This window comes from Lepidochelys olivacea (assembly GCF_965140295.1).
Source record: "Lepidochelys olivacea isolate rLepOli2 genome assembly, chromosome: 8".
Taxonomy (NCBI): domain Eukaryota; kingdom Metazoa; phylum Chordata; order Testudines; family Cheloniidae; genus Lepidochelys; species Lepidochelys olivacea.
The window spans coordinates 32526745-32545692 of NC_140418.1; the positions used below are offsets into that span (position 1 = coordinate 32526745).

At 43.6% G+C, this 18948-nt stretch overlaps 1 protein-coding gene across 1 annotated transcript in view; it reads left to right on the forward strand.

The window, feature by feature from the left end:
- The first annotated feature begins 4883 nt into the window (after positions 1-4883).
- GABRP (gamma-aminobutyric acid type A receptor subunit pi) overlaps positions 4884-18948 on the forward strand; it is a 40687-nt gene continuing 26622 nt past the window's right edge. Inside the window, exons 1-2 of the mRNA XM_084637928.1 lie at positions 4884-4935; positions 14884-14985. Of these exons, the coding sequence (XP_084494054.1) occupies positions 14930-14985 (56 nt within the window). The 5' untranslated portion in view covers positions 4884-4935; positions 14884-14929. The remainder of the gene's footprint in view (positions 4936-14883; positions 14986-18948) is intronic.

The following is an 18948-nucleotide window of genomic DNA, read 5'->3' on the forward strand; positions in this document are numbered from 1 at the left end:
ATTGTTAGGGGAGGTTTAGACCTTTATGCTGTATTAATTACATTTGGGAGGAAAATAATTTAATCTCTATGTGGCTGAATTTATCCCTCATCCAGGAATAATGTTTCCCCTCCTTCTAAGATGCTTTAAGATGCCTAAAAGAAAGAGAGTGTTCAAGTACAAAACATTACTGTTTATTTTATTTGTTCAGTAAATCAGCATGGTTGTGTCATTCAGTGGCATGGATGAAGATCACAAGTTACTCAGTGTGATAATAATGTGCCGTTTAGTATGGTAATATGAGTACTAAATATTATTATTATTTATTACATATATTCCCATAGCACCTAGGAGCCCTAGTCATGAACCAGCAGCCCTTTTTCCTAGGCACAGTGAAAACTCAGAACAGAAAAAATAGCCCCTGCTCCAAAGAGCTTATGATCAAAGTATAAGACAAGAAATGACAGCTATAAACAGATGGGAAAGAGTACAAGGAAACAGTGAGACAGTATTGGTCAGTGTGATAGGCAGTGATAGCAGTGCATCAACAGCTTAATTGTTGTCAAGCTTTTTGTAGGCATCACGGTAGAGGAGAGTTTTATTAAGGGGTTTGAAGGAGGTGAATGATCCGAGATAACTTTGCAGATGTTTATGGGGAGCGGCCCCCAAGTCTGAGGGACAGCCTGGGAGAAATGTACTTGTTTGAAAACGTAACAAGCAGGCAAGGGAGGCTGATGTCATTGGCTAATCAGAGATAGGCAGTATCTCAATAGTGAATGAGAAATTATAAGTAGGGTAGAGATGAAGAGCCTTCAAAGCGAAGACAAATAGCTTATGTTAGGCAACGAAGAAAGGAGAGCTGGTAGAGGGACACAAAGAGAGGGATAGCAGTCAAAGTGACTGGCCAGGAAAACGATCTTTGCAGGATCATTCTGAATGGCTATGAGCATGGCAAGGTGGAGTTTATCAAGGCCAGAAAGAAGGATGATGCAATAATCAAGGTGAAAGATGAGAGCCTGGACAAGAGTTCTGGCAGTGTGGGTAGACAGAAGGCCTGTATTGCAGAGGTGTTATGCAGAAAGAATTGGCAAGATTTACTCATAACCTGGGTGTGAGGACCTAGAAAGAGGTCTGAGATCTGGATGACCTCCAGCTTATGGGCCTGAGTGATGAGCAGGATCGTGGTGTTGTCCATGGGGACTGAGAAAGGAGGTAGGTGGGAGGACTTGGGGGAGAAGATCAAGAGCTAAGTTGAACTAGATATTCATGAGGAGGGATCTGCATGTCGGTAAGAAGCAGGAGCTGGAGGGAGCAAGATATGAAGATATTGTGGATGGCTGTGTTCATATTAGAGATGGAATGGGCATTCCAGAGACAGCAAGACAAGGGGAGGAAGGAGAGAAAATGAGGGAGGGAGGAAGGGGAAGGGTGTGATGTTAGGAATGGTGGCATGACAGTGCTGGAGATAGGTGCAGGGATGGGATTAGGAGGCAGAGAGGTTGGGATGAAGGGAGGTCCAGGGCAGGGACAAATGTTGCTAGAGGTGTAGTGGGATGTGGATGTGGGACCTAGGTTTGTTTTAGTGGGAGGATGGAGAAGATCAGGATGGAGCAGACAGGAAGAGGAGTAGGCAGAATTGGTAGGAACTTTAGAGTGATGAGGATAATCAGGAAGGGGAAATGAAGCTAGGCGGGGAAGGGAGGGGAAAGGAGGATGAGGATGGATACTATGACGCAGAAGAAGGGTGTGGTGAAAGTTATGGGGGAGTGGCAGACTACCAAGGTTACAAAAATAGAATATTTAGAGAATAAATTTGCTCTTTTCCATGCAGAAAACAAGAAATATCCTTCACCATCATTTCTAAGCGCAATGATAGTAATATGGGACTCATACTAATAGACAGGGGAAATCCCATGATAGTGACTTGTACTGCAAGATAATAGGGAGGTTATCTTAACATATGAAATGTCATGCACAGGCACCCTGCTAAAGTTACAAATGTTAAAGATCTTCAGCCAGGCTTGCTTTTGACTCTGCCTGTGATAGTTTTTGACACTCTGCAAAATTGCACAGGTTCGATAGATGGAAAGATGTAGTTCCCTTTAATTTAACTACTGCATACAATAGTGACATCACCTGGGAAACAGAAATCCCAATCCTTCCTTAGGGTCTGATGCTGTGAGCACTTGCTACTGGATGCAGTGTTTGCCATCACAAGTAGTCCCATTGGCTTCAAGTATATATAATTAGTTATGCCTCTTAATGCATTGTGTGTGTGTTAAAAAAAGGTATATTTACCAAGAGCTGAATTCTGCTCTTGGCAGATTCCAACTCCACCACTTTGCAATCAATATCCCTACATGTATGATATCTCACTAGCATTATCATGATTATTTCATCCTTATTGAGCAAAATGACCGTTGGCCTGGAAGGGCGTGCAGCCATAATGCACTGCATTTCCAACTATTGTTTTGATAAGATTGCATAAATAATGTTATTTATAAAGAGGAGCCCATGGAGGCTTTCAGGGCACTATGTAGTCATATAAAGGCCTACTTCTGCCAACACTTACTACCAGACGTGGTGATTTACTGGCATGCAGAAATTGAGTTTGCTGTCCAAATAGAATAAATGCTCGTGTCTGAACTATGCTCCTTGGGGCATCACCTGACTTTTCCTATGTTTGCACATTGCTGTGCACACTCTCAGTGCTGGAGACATCCCTTAACAATCTCATCTTTTCTGTGTTATTCTTTATCCCTGTCTTCAGAAAGACCAACCTCCAGTTCCTCTTTTCACCAGTGCTGCTGCCCTGCGCCAGGCAGGCACCTATTCAGTGATGGACAGGGCTCCTTAGCAGCAAAGGCAGAAAGAAGCCAATCAAACCCCTGCACCATCTCATTCCTTGTCCTAAACCCCAGGGAGCTCTTCCTGTGTCTGCTGCCAGCTAAGGGGCCTTTGCAGGGTCCCAGGGGATGGAGAAGGGCACCACAGCAGAAACAGACTGAATCGTGGCAGTGGCTTATGTGTTTGTGATGGGATGTCCACCCCACACAAGGGCTGAAGGGGTTAAAGTGGCTAGGTGGGCCAATTAACCACCTAGGCAGCACATAGAGAAGGAGCCAGGGAGCAAGGCCTAATTAGAGATGAAGCTCAGCTGGCCAGGAACAGGAGGGGCCTGTATGAAGCCCAGTAACTGACAGTAGAAAGGGGCTGCAGAGAGTGAGGCTGCAGTCACTCTCAGGGTGAGAGAAGGCAAAGTAGGAAGTAGCCCAGAGATACAGTAGTATGGTTCAGGACTGTGCAGCTCTCGACTGCTTGTTGTAGGGTCCCTGGGCTGGAATCTAGTATAGAGCGCAGGTCTGGGTTCCCCTACGAGCCACTGAGGAAGCAGCACCATTAGGGGCAGGGAATGAAAAGACTGCCTGGGACAATGGGTCCCGAGAGACTTTGAGAACACAACACACACACACACACACACATGCCCCACCCCAGAAGGGGAAAACTACAGTGACCTGGCCTGAAGAGGGAGCAACTGAGTCCTGAGAGGGAGTGAGGACCCGTAGGAAGGGGTGTCAGATTGGCAGAGCTAATCCCCAGACATGACTACGAGGAGGTGCTCCAGTGGTGAGCAGACCACCCCATGACAGGGCTCCAGTATTCTGCCTCTGAGAGTTGCCAGTAATGGATGCTTAAGGGGCAGGGACAAGAAAGCCTATAATGAGCAAGTCTGGAATAACCTGCCCATAAGGCAAGTTGTGCCCTTATCCCCTGTGAGGCAGAGGTTGGTTTATGCCCAGCAGCTGGTGGGCTTAAATTCCATCTTTCGAAAAATAATTCTATCTAATGTCACTTTGGGTGTTCTCATGATCCATATAAATCTCTCATGCTCTTTTGAATCCCGTTTAGCTCTTAGCGTCAATGATATATTCTGGCAGTGAGTTCCACAGGGTAATGGTGTTCTGTGTGGTTTTTTAAAAGCATCTCCTTCTATTTGCTTTGAAATGGCTGTCATTCAATTTCATAGATTGACCCTTTGTTCTTGTATCATGAGAAAAGAAACACAAGTGCCTGACTTACCTTCTCTATACCGTTCATTATTTTGTATGTATCATGCCCCTTTTATTATTCCTTTTTTTCCCTAAACTAAACAGTCCCAGTCTTCTCAACCTCTTCTTATATGGAAATCTTTCCCTGGTACTGATCAATTTTATCTTCCATTTCTGAACCCCCTCCTATGTCTGCTATGCTTATTCTAAGATGGCCAGAACTGAACAAAGTATTATAAGTAAGGCTGTAGTTTTGGTTACTTTTCCATTATAATTTCTATCCCAATCTTTATGGAGTATAGATTGGCATTGGAGTGGCCCCATTTCATGCCATGAGGGCAAGTTAAACTTGTATATGGTAAAGGAACCATTTGACTGATATGAGCAAAATAATATTGTCACACGCCTGTGCACAAACAATGGAGAGGAATCCGATGGGAGAACTGCTGAGGTGGGAAGTACCATGAGTATAAGGTTACAGGTAGAGGTCTGGGGAGGGAATACAAAGCTTTGCCTGCAATCTAAGTGCCTGCTAGGGGAGGGAAGGTGAGCTATCTGCACCTGCTGCTGCTGGATCCCTGCCTGTAGTGGATTGGTGAGGGGACAGGTTTAGTGAATGAATGAAATCTCTGTTCTGTAACAGTCACACAATATGACTGAGCTCAGACAGCAGTGAGCCGACTAGATCCCCTGTTGCAACAGATGACTCCACACAAGTTTATATTAGAAGTTGAGTTCAGAAATCTAGTATCTAGAGACAAATTGGAAAACAGTTGGTTGGAGTGATATATATTTTTATACACAACCTCATTTATATACATACACTCACATATTTTGCTCAAACAGCATAAATGAACTGCCTGACCAGGAGCAAAGCTTGGCATTTTGGAGGAAGAATTTATTGCATGTAAGTAAATCTTGGAAATCCTCATTTTATTATTTCTTTGTCTTGCTGCATGTATTTAAGCACTTGATCCTGTAAACTCCAGGCAGATCCATATGTCTTTTGAAGTCCCTTTTAACTTCAGTGGGCTCTGTGTAGGCTCACCTCCACCTCCACCAAGCAGTGTGAAGGATCAGGGCTTATGTCCTGGAATCTTACACTATTTGGGGCGGAAGGATTTCTTCTCTTCCCCAATTTCATTTGCACCGGTCTTAATCCAGTATAATATCATCAGACTTCTCTGGAGTCTTTCACTGGTGTAACTGATGGCAGAGTTCTATTGTATTGTATTCTATTGTACTGGCATGATTCTCCTCTTTCTTATGCTGTTGAAGTCAGTGATGTGTGTGTATCATTCACTACACTAGTGTAAATGAAATCAGAATTAGGCCCTATATTTTAAACTATTCACTGTGGATTTGGGGGGATAGTTAAAATTGGGTGATGGAGTGTGTGAATGCCTTAGATTGATTGGTCATATTTGTTTTAAGCATGAGATCCTTGCACTTCCTGTATTCCCACTGAGCTCAATGGGAGTTTGGGCTGTGCAAAGAATATAGGCTCAGGCCCCAAAGTTTAAGATATAGGTAGCCGTGGCTAGAGCTCAGTGTGGCTATGTGCTGTGAAACTTCCCCATGCAACTGCCACTGTTCCCCGCAAGGGTGCCAATTATTTCTGGAATTTAAAGGTCATTTTTCATATGATGTAATGACAGTTGCTTCAACCGAAACTGTCTATTTTGAGCAAGAACAAAGTTCACATGAGTTTGTATAGGACTCCTGAGAGTGCCAGGAAGTCACTCATTCGTTGTTCATGATTTCAGCAAACTTTTTTTAGCCTAGTGAAAACTAAATGCATAAGAAAAGGTCAGTGTCTAACATTGTGAAGATAGTTCTCACTGCTAGCATCGCAATCCTACCCCAGGCATGCATGCACCTTTGCTAGCAGAGTACTGGTGACAGTACTTCTTCTTCTGCTCATCCAGAGCAGTGTCAGTCCTGCCCTACCTGGCTGTCTTGGTGCAGAGGGGCACAGCTTCCAGCTCTCACAGCTCAGTACATGGATGAAGGGGACAGGCGGATACAGATGAAAACTCTTCAGAACGTTCAGATTATCTCCATACCACGTCAAGTGGGGAGCACAGAAAAGACATAATGGCAGGGGGGAACTGTTTGGTATTTTAATCCATCCCTCTGTTGGAGTAGGATTGTTGCTCAAAGAAAGGCGTCTATAGTAGGAGTTACCAAACTGTGATGAACAGAGCACCAGCTGCTGGTGTGCAGAAAGTTGGCTGGTCAGAGGGTGTTGGCTTCTCTTGTTTCCAGTTGTGAAATCACATTAAAAGAAGCTAAATATATACAAAAACTTTCCTAATGTCACTTTTCCATGTAATAATTGCAGTAGTTATAGGGATGCTGTGTGATCACTAGTGGGAGATGACAGGTTTCAGAGTAAAAGCCGTGTTAGTCTGTATTCGCAAAAAGAAAAGGAGTACTTGTGGCACCTTAGAGACTAACCAATTTATTTGAGCATGAGCTTTCGTGAGCTACAGCTCACTTCATCGGATGCATACCGTGAAAACTGCAGCAAACTTTATATACACACAGAGATCATGAAACAATACCTCTTCCCACCCCACTGTCCTGCTGGTAATAGCTTATCTAAAGTGATCATCAAGTTGGGCCATTTCCAGCACAAATCCAGGTTTTCTCACCCTCCACCCCCCCACACACAAACTCACTCTCCTGCTGGTGGGGTGGAGGGTGAGAAAACCTGGATTTGTGCTGGAAATGGCCCAACTTGATGATCACTTTAGATAAGCTATTACCAGCAGGACAGTGGGGTGGGAGGAGGTATTGTTTCATGATCTCTGTGTGTATATAATATCTGCTGCAGTTTCCACGGTATGCATCCGATGAAGTGAGCTGTAGCTCACGAAAGCTCATGCTCAAATAAATTGGTTAGTCTCTAAGGTGCCACAAGTACTCCTTTTCTTTTAGTGGGAGATGAGGAATCCATGGGACAATCTATTAATGCATAGTCCACACTATGTACAAGTTTGAAAACCTCTGACCTACAGACTATTTCTTTTTAACGTGATGTTTCCAGCAGTAGCGCCCGCCCCAACCCCACACAAAGTTTTGTCATTCATTCCAGTGTAGTGTTTACAATATATTTTTCATTGTCAAATTCACTCCTGTGCAGAGGCCCAGCAGAAGCTCTGTGCATCACTTCAGTCCCATTTAAATTGCTCACTAGATGGAGTTCCATCGTGGCAACATCTCTCTCATGTGTTGACAGGCTGGCAGAGTCCTTTTAACTCTTCAGGACCATAGCAACATGCCCATGTCCATTCTAAGTGATTGTAAAGTTAGTTGATGACTAGCTTGATGACTAGGAGGACTAGCATGAATATCATTCAGTTTTATACATAAACTAGGTGCCTAATTTTCCTCCCATGTAAGTAATAAACCAGTGTAATTCTATTGCGTTCAACAGAGTTGCTCCGACTTGACACTTGTGAAGAGAATCAGCCCATGGGTTTTTCAAGTCCACAACTACAAGAGGATGTGCCAAATTTATCCCAAAATTCAGAACTCCATTCCCGCAGGTTATAAACTTTGTTTTTTCCTTCCAATATATAAAAACTGCTTTAATAGTTATTTGGATTTTAAAATTGTAGCCTTGTACCTCAATAATAAGAAGAAAATGGGTCCTTTCCAGATATCTATCTTGCATAACATAACTTTTATATGACTGGCTCCTCTCCTGTCATCACAACAGGGCCTATGTGTCAAACTGGATTTGCATACTCTTGTATGGTAAGTATATCCTAATAACACCTGGTTCTTTCCCAACTGTCTGGCAGAGAAGCCGATGCATTCTAAGACTCCTTGCTAACAAAGTCCCCTGCCTACCCACATTCCAAAGCCGGTTTCTTTCAAGATCAGTTCAGAGATACCTACTTAAAATTCAGGCTTTGGGCAAAAAAGACAGACGATCTCAGGTTTGAATTTCTTCATTTTCTCTTCTAGATGGAAAACTACTGACACATACTTGATGTCTGGAATTCTCCAAAGCCAATTAAATCTTATCCCAGAGTGTTTGATGGCACAGAACGATTAGGAAAGCAAGCAGCAATCATTCTAGTCATACCAAGGACCATTGTCACAGGGTAGTGTGATTACATGGGAGGACAGAGGACATTCCCAGCAACAACATCTTTAGTGTTCTCTGTTGAAGGAGCAGTGCTAATAAATGGGGAGGCTCTAAATCTCTGGCTGTATGCCTTTCCCTGCCACTAGCACTCAATCTTGGGGGTTGCACTGACTCCCAGATAACCTCTAATGACACTGTACCGGCTCCACTTGAGGACTATGCTGTGCTGCGCAGAAGCTGACATGCACTCAAGGTGAACCCTAATTTCTTCACATTCAGGGTGGAAATATCACTGAGTTATCACTTTCTTGTAAGACTTCCAGCAATTCTAGTCATGGTCATGGAAGCATCCAGCAGAGGCAACATGGGAATGAAAAAGGCTGTCCTAACACTTCCGAAAAAAACCCTTTCGAATTTGGTTCTAAAAATGGCTGAAGGCTAAGGGGAGAGAGTGGTCTCATGAGCTGCTGAGCCTGCATGAGACACCCAGGACTCCAAATGGCCATTTGTTCCTAAGGCTTGATTTGAAAATTTTTACAAATTATAGTGGTAAACACTGATGCTAAAAAGCAACCTGATTGCAACAGTGCCTTGCCAAGCTTTCACGTGGGAAATAGGATGGATCAGGTTGTGCCTGAGTTGGTAATGAGACTCTTCATTATAGATGTGTAGAGGCTGCAGGATCAGGTCCTAGATTATGTCTTAAATTAAAACATTAGACTGGTATGTGTTGTTGCATGGTGGTGATATTCCCAGCATTCATGTGGCAGAGGCATTACTGAGAAGGTAGTGTTGTATAATTTTGCTGTACTCCTTGGGTAGTATTTGGATGGCCTCATCTACCCCTTTCCTTTAATCACAGAGAGAAAATAATCATTTACACTGAGACCTCTATGCACTGCTTTGGCAAAGAGGCCTGAAAGTGAGAGTCCTTTATATTTACTGTCATGTAAATGAGAAGCAGGCCCCAGAGACGTACAATATATACTTTTAGAGAGATGAGGCAGATGAGGTAATATCTTTTCTTGGACTAACTTCGACTGGTGGAAGGGTCCAGCTCTAGAGCTTCCAGGAGCTCTTTTTCAGCTCTGGGGAAGATACCTAGAGTGTTTGAGCTAAAAAGTTGGGACAGATTGTTAGGCATAAGGGGTTCACCCATGCTTTAGGAGACAACTTAAAATGAAGTGGGCAGGTAAGGCTTAGCAGACAGTCAGGGCTGGCGTTAGGGGGTGACAACCAGGCAATTGCCCAGGGCCCCATGTCACAGGCAGTTGCTCAGACTTCAGCTTTCGGCCCAGGCGGCGGGGCTTGGGCTTGGGCTTTCTGCCCTGGGCCTCAGCGAATCTAACGCTGGCCCTGCAGGCAGAGGGGGTGAGTTACAAATTGTTGCAATAAGCCAGTTGTAATAAAACCAGTGTCAGTTTAGTCCATGTTTTTAATAGCTAGCAGAGTTATGAATTATACCGCAAATAATGCTTATTTTTCTTACTAACACTTTATGTCAGGTAAACAAGATTGATGACACTACAGATTTATTTTCTGTGTGTGTGTGTGTGTGTCTTTATCATCCTCTTGAACTAATGTTCCTGTATTCCTTACCTATGGTGAGGCAGCATAGGCTGAGTTACAATAGAGATACATATTGGACCAGATCCTCAGCTGGTGTAAATAAGCATAATTTCATTAACTGCAGTGGAGCTACATGGATTTACACCACCTGGGATTCTGGCCCCAGGTGTTTTTTCACAACACTTGCAATTTGTATAACCTTAAAAATCCACAGGGAAAGTATTATTTTTAAACAAGTGCTTTATTAAATTCTCAGCATCTTCAATATAACTGTGAAAGACTAAGCAATATATAACTGTGCTGCATATCTTCTGGAGTTGGAAATAATTTCCCCGTCAGTGAATTTATGTACTAATCTTGCATTTGTTGTATTTTTACTGACAGTATAAGAAAAATCCAACTTAAACAGAGCCTAACATTGTTACTGCAATCAACTAAAATTCTTGACTAGTCAATTAGAAAAACAAAAATATATTGTACCAGATACAATCTTTTTCCAATCTACTTTACTGCAGTAATTTGTAATCTTTGATTTCAGCTCTTGGAATATACAAGTGGAAGAGTACGTGTATTTATTGGCCTGTTGGGATTCTTGTGCTGAAATAGTACCACAAAAAGCAATAGTTTTGGCACTCCCTTCTCCCTATATATTTGGGATCAAGAGTAAATCATAGATAAAGGGCATCATTCTCATTTTAATCAGGCTGGTGCAAATCAATAACTCCAGTGAAATCAGTGAAGTTATTCTGTAAAAATTCTTTGACATCAGAAGCAGGCGCATATTTAAGTGGAGTATAGAATGGTAATGCACTTGGTTTTGTGAGTTTATTCTCTTCCTTCATACACTTTCATCACAGACTTTGTGTCTAATTCCCTTAGTTTTTTATTCACGTCAAGGTAATTTAGGATTATGGCACTATTCAATCCTTTTTATGTCATGGGAGAGTTGCAATGAAATCATTTTGCCCTGGTAATTCTATAGTAATCAGTTATCTAGATGCTGCACTGACATTACATTGTTCTCTCTTTGTAAACTCAAATCACAACAGCATTTCAATGATAGATTTTGCTCTGCTGTAAACTGGTGCAACTTCATGGAATTCAGTTAGGCTCCCTTACACCGATATATTTTGGCCCAATGTCTTCAGGTCTCCACTGAAATCCATTTTGCCATTACAGCCTACACTCTAACCAATTTATAATGGCATCACATACGGAACTCAATAGACTTCCAGTGAAATTGTTTCTTTTTACTGTTTTAACCTTATTTGGAAACTCAGTCTCTGTAGTAGTACAATGGAACCATCTTGAGGATTTTGTGACACGAATGAACAGGGACTTAATGTCACTAAAAAAAGAAGCCTGTAAGAAAGAAATATTGTGTATGTTTTGTCATTTTTCAAACTTAAATACCTCATTTTTCTGAAAGAAGTTGAACTTGGGGAGAGAGGACGTTTACATTCTGGCTGTGTTTGGTTCTAGGAAGTGCTATCTTTCATACAAGTACAGTACTATCTAGCTATCTTCAGTAATTATTTAGTGCCCATTACCATTACACCTGAGTGTTTCACAATCTTTAATGTATTTCTCCTCACTACTGCCCTGTGAGGTAGGGAAATGCTATTAAACCCATTTTACAGATGGGGACAAAGCAACGGAAAGGCTGAGGCCCAGATCCTTAAGGCAATGTAGGCTTTTAACTGCCACTAAAGGTCATATCAACTTTCCAGCAAAAAACCTCTGAGTAATTTAACAAGACATCAAAATTCATGAAGCCACAGGAAGGAATAAATAACCCGTTCTTTTAAATCTACAATGTAACATATTCTCTTTTGGAAAATTATATTTTTGCCATTTTACAAAACGAAGTGAAACCATTTTAAGAATATGCATTGAGACAGACAGATAGGAATGGCCTGATTTTCCATAGCCCTGCACCTTATTTTGTTATTTCCACTGAACAGAGTGTAAAATGTTATCACATACAAATGTCCACTGGTGTAAATGATGACACAAGTGTAGGGCAATGGAGCGCAGATCTGGTGCCTTGACTCCCATCTTTTTTTATAGTAAGCTCTTCTAAGTTTGATGTTAGGAAAAGAATGTAAGGAACCCAGGATGATAAAATTCAGTGACCTCCCAATCATATGTGTAGAACAAAGGCTCTGTAACTTGGTGAACTTTCTAGCTTGTTTTTCACTTGTGGGAAAAAAAACAAAACAAGAGCTGGCTTATCCACATGGCAAAATGAATCAGGTACAACTTCATACTCACAATACTCTTTAGATTTTAATTAGGCTTCAAACTGCAACACTGTCCGCTTTTTGTCTGCTAAGCAGCGCTAGGGTGGGTCACAATCTGGATGGGAGACTACTAACGGGAATATGTGCATTGCATTGGTAATCCAGCAGGTGATGTGCCCATCATGGCATTTATGAGCACTGCTCTGCTGAAGAGGCCATCTTTCACAGGCCTCGATTACAGCACTTTATTCCATTTAACATCTCATGGCACTTTTCAGGAGAGGAGTTGTGTTAATCCTAGTGCTCTGGCCCAACGCCATTTTGAATAATTGAATTCTGCCTCCCTCAGAGCACCCCCTTCCAGTAATTTCAATTAGATACAATGTTCTCCACTTTCCATCCTAAACTGTTGTGTAGTGTTGCTGTGAGCTGCTAAAACAATTCCAGTTGTATTTCAGTGGTGGGCAGGTAGTAAAATCTGGAAATTACATGCATGCCAAATTGGATGAAACGTGGTAGAAATGCAAGAGCCTTATCAGAACGTCAGAATTTACACAGAGAACTGGCGATGTCAGAATATACTTCATTTTGGGAAACACTCCATTCATACCTTGGTTTTGCCCCCACTTGATTCTCCTTATATGATTCCTTTGGGTTCATTGTGGTGCCTAGCTGAAACTGCTTGCCATATTGCTTCATGAAGCTGCTGCCAGGAATGCCATGAGAAAAGCACAGCAAGCCTCTTCCCTCGGTTCCCATATGCTGATCCCATCCATTACGTACAGCAGGTAGGTTAGGACTAGAGAAATCAAGCTCAGATCTGCCCTTAAGAGCACCTGAAACAAACAGCGCAGTGGGGCACTAAGGCAATAGGTCACTGACCCTCAGGCTTGAGAACTCATTAAGCTCCCATGAAAACTTATTTCTCTCCTCTTACATTTAAAATCAGCCGCTGGCAGCACAGGCAACCAATGTTTTTGATTATGCTTTAATCTTGTTATTGCAAGGCTTAATGATGTGCACAATCACCTCTGCCTAGCAATAGGGTGGCAGGATGGCTGCTGCTGGCATCACTTCCTTAAAGAGAAATGGCATTCACTCCAGCATTGGGTGGTTTGCCATCCCTGCTGAAAACTTGCACAGCCCTAGCCCATCCAGGGCAAACTCTCAGCCTTGCCCAAGCTAATCCCAAGTCAGGACTTCTGGATCCTAACAGTGGGCTAGATTCTCCCTTGCAGCTCAACTCAGCGCAGGAGCAGGGAGGAGCCATCAGAGAGCTGGTCACAGCTTTCTGATTTTCACAGCCTGGGCTCAGCATGAGTTAGGCCACTGGAATATGGTCCCATAGAGAGACTACGCCAGTGAAACCTCCGCATATAAAACAGAACTTGATGATGCTTGCACTCTGCCCTGGGGTGTCTTTTCTCTCTCTGGGAATGCCTTTTATATGGTGGATTGAGCAGCTGGTACAGTAACAAAGCCATTTCTGCTGGCTTTGAATCATCATGGAATACCACTTTTCCCAGGGAGTTCTCCACTGGCAAGTTGCAGTCTGAATCCAGCTCCTTTGTGCCTCCTGAGCAGTGCAAATGGGCAGGATTATAATGCACATTTGGGCCACAGTGTGCTAACTGAGATGGATCTAACTGCAAAATAGGAAATGTTCAAAGTTTGGGGGTGTTTTAGTTTGGGGCATTACAGAATAAGGGCCAGCTCCAAAGTTTGAATGTAAATTTCAGGCCATAATGAGAAAACACACTGAGTTAAAATCTGTTCTCAGTTGCTTTCACTGGCCGAAGTCCAGAGTAACTCCACTGACTTGCATAGACTTATTCCAGACTTACATAAATGTAACTCAGTGCAGAGCATAGCTGGATATTTCCTTGCGAATATCTGCATGAAAGCACTCATATACTCAGACACATTTACATGCTCATTTGGAGTGGTTTAATGGGGTTCATGGTACAACATCATGCTCCTAACTTGAGTTCAGCATGACCAAGTAATGAGAATGTCTTAGCAACCACAGTTTGTGCAGATCAGCTAACTCCTAGTTTGTTCTTGTTAGGAAGTACATTTATTTGGGTGTGTGACACTCAGCCATCCATATGCTTTAGGGAAGCTTTTTTAACTGACCCACTCTTTTGTTCAGTGAATTTAATACTGGAGAGGGGCTGCAGGTACATTGTAGTCAGATGAAAGCTAGTCGATCATCATATTGTTCCTTTCAGAAAAGCACAGACCTGAGGAACTCTAAGGCTGAAAGCCAAGATTCAGTTCCACTCCCAGAAAAGTCAACAAAACTATTTTAAAATAGAATGATTTCATCCTGTAGTGAACCCTGAGTTACCTGCCAGTGGTACTATTAATAACCATAGGTTTATCGCAAGCATGACCTAATGGAGTACATAGACTACAACCTTTTAAAGCCCAGTTGTGTTAGAAGCTAAAACCCTGCTGTGAGGAAAGATTAGATGAATCCAGAATCGGATCACTGTTAGGAAATGCTGAAAAGCCTTCCTACTTAATAAAGCTTTTCCACCATAGCCAGAATGCCATTCACATCAATCCTTCTCTCTGCCCGTCTTAAACTAAAAACTCAACCCCAAGCAACAGTTCCTGTGGGAGAAATGGTATCAAATCCAGAGCCTCCATGAAGTCCACTGGGGACCTGAGCATTGCCAGTTTATTTTATGTGAAAGACATTGCTGAGAGACCATGATGATAGGCATCATTACAGAACCCCAAGAGAGACAGAGAGAATGGACTCTGGACTCCATGTGTGTTGAGAGTGCTGGATCAGGCCCTGATGTTCAGATTATAGAAGAAATGTTTAACTCTTGTCCCCCATCCACTCCTCCAGGATCATATCTCTATATGTACGCGTGCACATTTTCCTTAAACTGCTGTAAATTGCATGCCATTCCTTTCTGCTTCACAGATGATCAGTAGAAGTATCACAGCCAGCACTGAAACCAACTCCAGAAATGTACTGCAGATATTTTGTCCTCATCTGTGTGTGGCTATTTCTTCCAACTCAAAGGTAAGTTTTCTGACAAGGATACTAGCTTGGGTGTAGTTGATATAAATGCTGGGAGAAGAAGGAAAATAGCCATGGTCCAGACTCCAATCCTCCCATCCCTTCCGAAGAGGGCTGGATACATCAGGAGAGAGCTGATTATACCATCACAAAGGATAGTGTGATGGGCACAACTCCCTGAGGCACAATCCCTCACTAGTGAGGTGCTGCCCCCTTTCTACAGCTCAGTCCGGCCCTTGATAGATTGCAGCTTTGTATAACTTCCATTAGAGAATCTGGCACCACATGACCCTCCCCTAGTTTTGAGTTTAATTAAAGTGTAAAAGTCTGTGAACTTTTCAAGTGACCCTATGCCCAACTCCAAGGGAGACTGAAACCGTTCATGCCTCAGTCCTGAAACAACATGAAGCTGAGCAATTCTGATCTTTGCTTTGGGATTTGCGGGTTCTTTCAGATCCGAAACCTACAGTGAAATTCCAGGGCTATGAAACCTCCAGGACCCAACCTGCTGCATTTCACACTGCATAGCCTTCGCTGTCATTAGGTACTAGCAGTGGAATGATGATGCACTGCCTTGGGCCTTGTTTTGCCATTTCCACCAGAATAAACACCATCAGACCAGAATTATCCATTCATTTACACGGCTGGCAATATTTTTTTGCAGACACTTTATACAGGATGTAAATGAGCACACAGGGCCTTGTTCCACTGGGAAATTATACCATGTTAGAACACGACCCCTCTCTGTCATTTTAGCTATGTACGTTAGCTGGCCCTTGTCACCTCAATGTCTAAGTGCCTTCATACACATTAGTGATTTCTCTTCAAAACACCCCTGCGTCAGGTTTATGGTCTAACTATGGAATGCCAATTTTTACATAACTAGCAGAGATAGGTCTGAACGAAAACTCTGCATCTGATCACCCCTAGAGTGAGAGGAAAATTGACTTTGCATATTGGAGCTCAGACCCACTTCTGATCATCGGCCATGCAAGCACAGAGCCAAACACAACAACTTGCTTTTGCTTAGTTTGAAAAGTTTTGGCTCAGGCTGTGAATGTTTAATATTGGCTGCCACCTGCACCTCCCAACCCAATTCACCCAGAGGCTGAAGGTAGGAGTCCTCCCTCTCCTGATGGCATTAGCTGCGCAGGGACACTCTGACACTAGAGGATTGCCTGTAAACAATAACAAGCGAGGTGCAAAGCATTTCCTGGAGATCAGTGACCACCAAGGAGGAGCTGATGGCCTGAAGTACATCTTTTGGCTATCAAAAGGTGATGACTAGGGAGGGAGGAGGAATGGATGTATTCACATATGGGTTTTATAATGACAGAGTGCAGTTTTAGATCTTGTAACAAATCAGCTTTGTAATGAGGGATGCCATTTCATGTGTTCCATACTGGACAGTTTTAGAGACTTCTAAATCTCCTCCATTTCTAGGCTGTCGAACCCCGTGTTCCAAATGATCATGAAGGATATAACTTACACCCCATGCCCCACTATTATGCATAAGATGGGGGTAGTGGGGGCAGATCTGCAGGGGCAGTAGGGCTGCTGACAAAAATCTCAGCACCTAATTAACCCAGTCCTCATTGGGCTGCTAAAAGAGCTGTGGATGGCTCTGTCCTGTGATGGACAGACCTGTAGATGACACAGATAGATCTCTTGACTCTTCTTCAACATTGTCTTTTACCTATATAAGGCCTTTATACTCCCACCCACCCAGGTGGTATCTGAGCATCTTCTATGTAAAATCAATAGCAACAGAAAATCCCTAATGACTTCATGGAATGAGTCTCTGGTGCTTTTCTCTTCCTGGGGGCAAAACACTGCTTGTACCTGGGTGTTGTGCTATATTTTTAAAAGGCAGAAGGAGGAGTGATTGGGTGTATAAACCCGATTCTGTCACACCCACTAAGGGGTTAAGAGACAGAGTAGCTACCTCTCCAGCTGCAGCTGATTGGCAGATCACCAACACTTGGAATAAGAGGCTGTAGCGAGGTTGGGAGCTATCCTCCATCATCAGGAAACTGGGAAGAAGCCACCAAAGGAGCAGGACCAGGACGAGAAACACCCGAGGACTGGGGTGAGGTGACTAGGCGAAACCCACTAGACTAAGTGGGTATTCCTTCTCCTGCACTCCATGAGCTAGAAGAAGACTGGACTGGGTTGCTGCTTCTAGGCCCAGAAGAAAGACAACATAAGGATTTAAGGATTGTGGGAACTAAACTGAAAGTCTAGGAGAGCAAGGTCTGAAAGGGCCAGCATATATCTGACGAAGCTGCAGACAGGCTAGAGGGACTGAGTCCCTTCACAGGCCACGAGTTGGGTATGGATTGAGGTGTAGAAGGGGTGTGTCACTGCTATGAATGTCACTGTATGATGGAAAGGCTTTTCCCAGCAGTTTATCACAGAAATGAGAGACTGGCTCTTCTCCCTCCAACCAAATCCCTGGATCAAGATCTGGGTTTGGACAAAGGATTATAGCTTCCAACCAATTCACTTGGTAGGAGAATCTAAATCCAAATTTAGCCTGAACACTAGGGAGGCTGTGATCCAGAGATCCAAGCCAAGTTTGGATCCAGAGCCGGAGACCAGAGCCGTGATGTTGGTTCTGACCTGTCTTTACCTACTGCCGAAGATGGCCAGAGGCACTAAATATGAACCAAAACCCTCGGAAGCCTAGTGCTGCCCCTGCTTCTCTTCTGTTTAAGAAGCAATGGTGCCTCAACATCATTACCATGGTGCAGACACATGTAGCCAGAGACCATGGCTTTATCTGGCAAGGCTCATGCATTCAGCTACAGAATTTCACTGAGATCCTCCACTCTTCTCTGCAGCTGACAAGCCCAGGCTTAGCAGCACAAGTCACTGTGAAAATATTACTTCAATACTGCATACGCTGCACCGGTATCCCACTGAGTCCTATAGCATCCCCTACTGGAAAAGAGTGGCTCTGCAGCACCCTGCATCAGTTTTCTTTTATGTTTGGGGCCCCTAAAAGTCCACACAGTCCAGATATTTAAAACATTCCCCTTCACACTGTCTTTTTAATAGACCTCAAAACCTATAACCTTCACCCCAGTTTCAGCTGGGCTCATGCCCTCCTCCCTGAAGATCTATCCTATCTCTAAAGTTTACTTCTTTCACTGTAGTGCCAAGCTGGGCACATCCCCTCTGCCCTGGGCATCTGTCTTCCTGCTTTCCCACCACCTTTTGTCTGGGGCTTGGCCCTTCTCCACTGGCCTTCCGGACCTCTGCTCATTCAGGGCCCTCCAGGAACTTTGTCACTCTCTGCCAGCATCTCCCACCCACCTGCAACCATCTCCCCCTTTAAAAGGCACAGGTGCCTTCCCTTAAGTCCATCTGGGCAGCAGGTGCACTGGACCCCACTGCCTCTTAAAGGGGACAGTCCAGTTCAGGGTCTCTGACCTGGTTTTCAAAGTCTTGCATTGGATTAGTCCTGGCTACTGGAGGGATTGTCTCTTTCCATCCAACCATGGCCTACTTTGAAGGCCGTATTGCGCATGAAGGGGGAAACTGTCAGCCAGCACAGTGAGGCTGACACCTGGGGCTGGAAGATGCTTCCCAAGACCAAGACACTGAATCACCCTCTCAGATGAGAGAAGAACAGCCACTAACCTTGTTGCATTCAGAGTTAAGTGCAACCATTACTGAGAGTACTCTGCTCATGCTGACAGGGGCATTTTCATATTCAGAGTAAGAAAGGAGGAGACAGAAGCCTGTCTGTTTCTGAAAGGGGCTCATTACCATTATTTTTGTTACTTAGATTGTGAACTCTTTGGGTCAATGGTCATCGCTGTGTTCTGTGTACAACACCTAGTTGAATGGGGTCCTGGGCCATGGCTGGAGCTTCTAGTTAGTTAGTCTATCCTGGGCTTTGCCGCACATTGGGCTACCCACATTTGCCATCCTTGCCTGTCAACTGCCCTTCTCTCCACA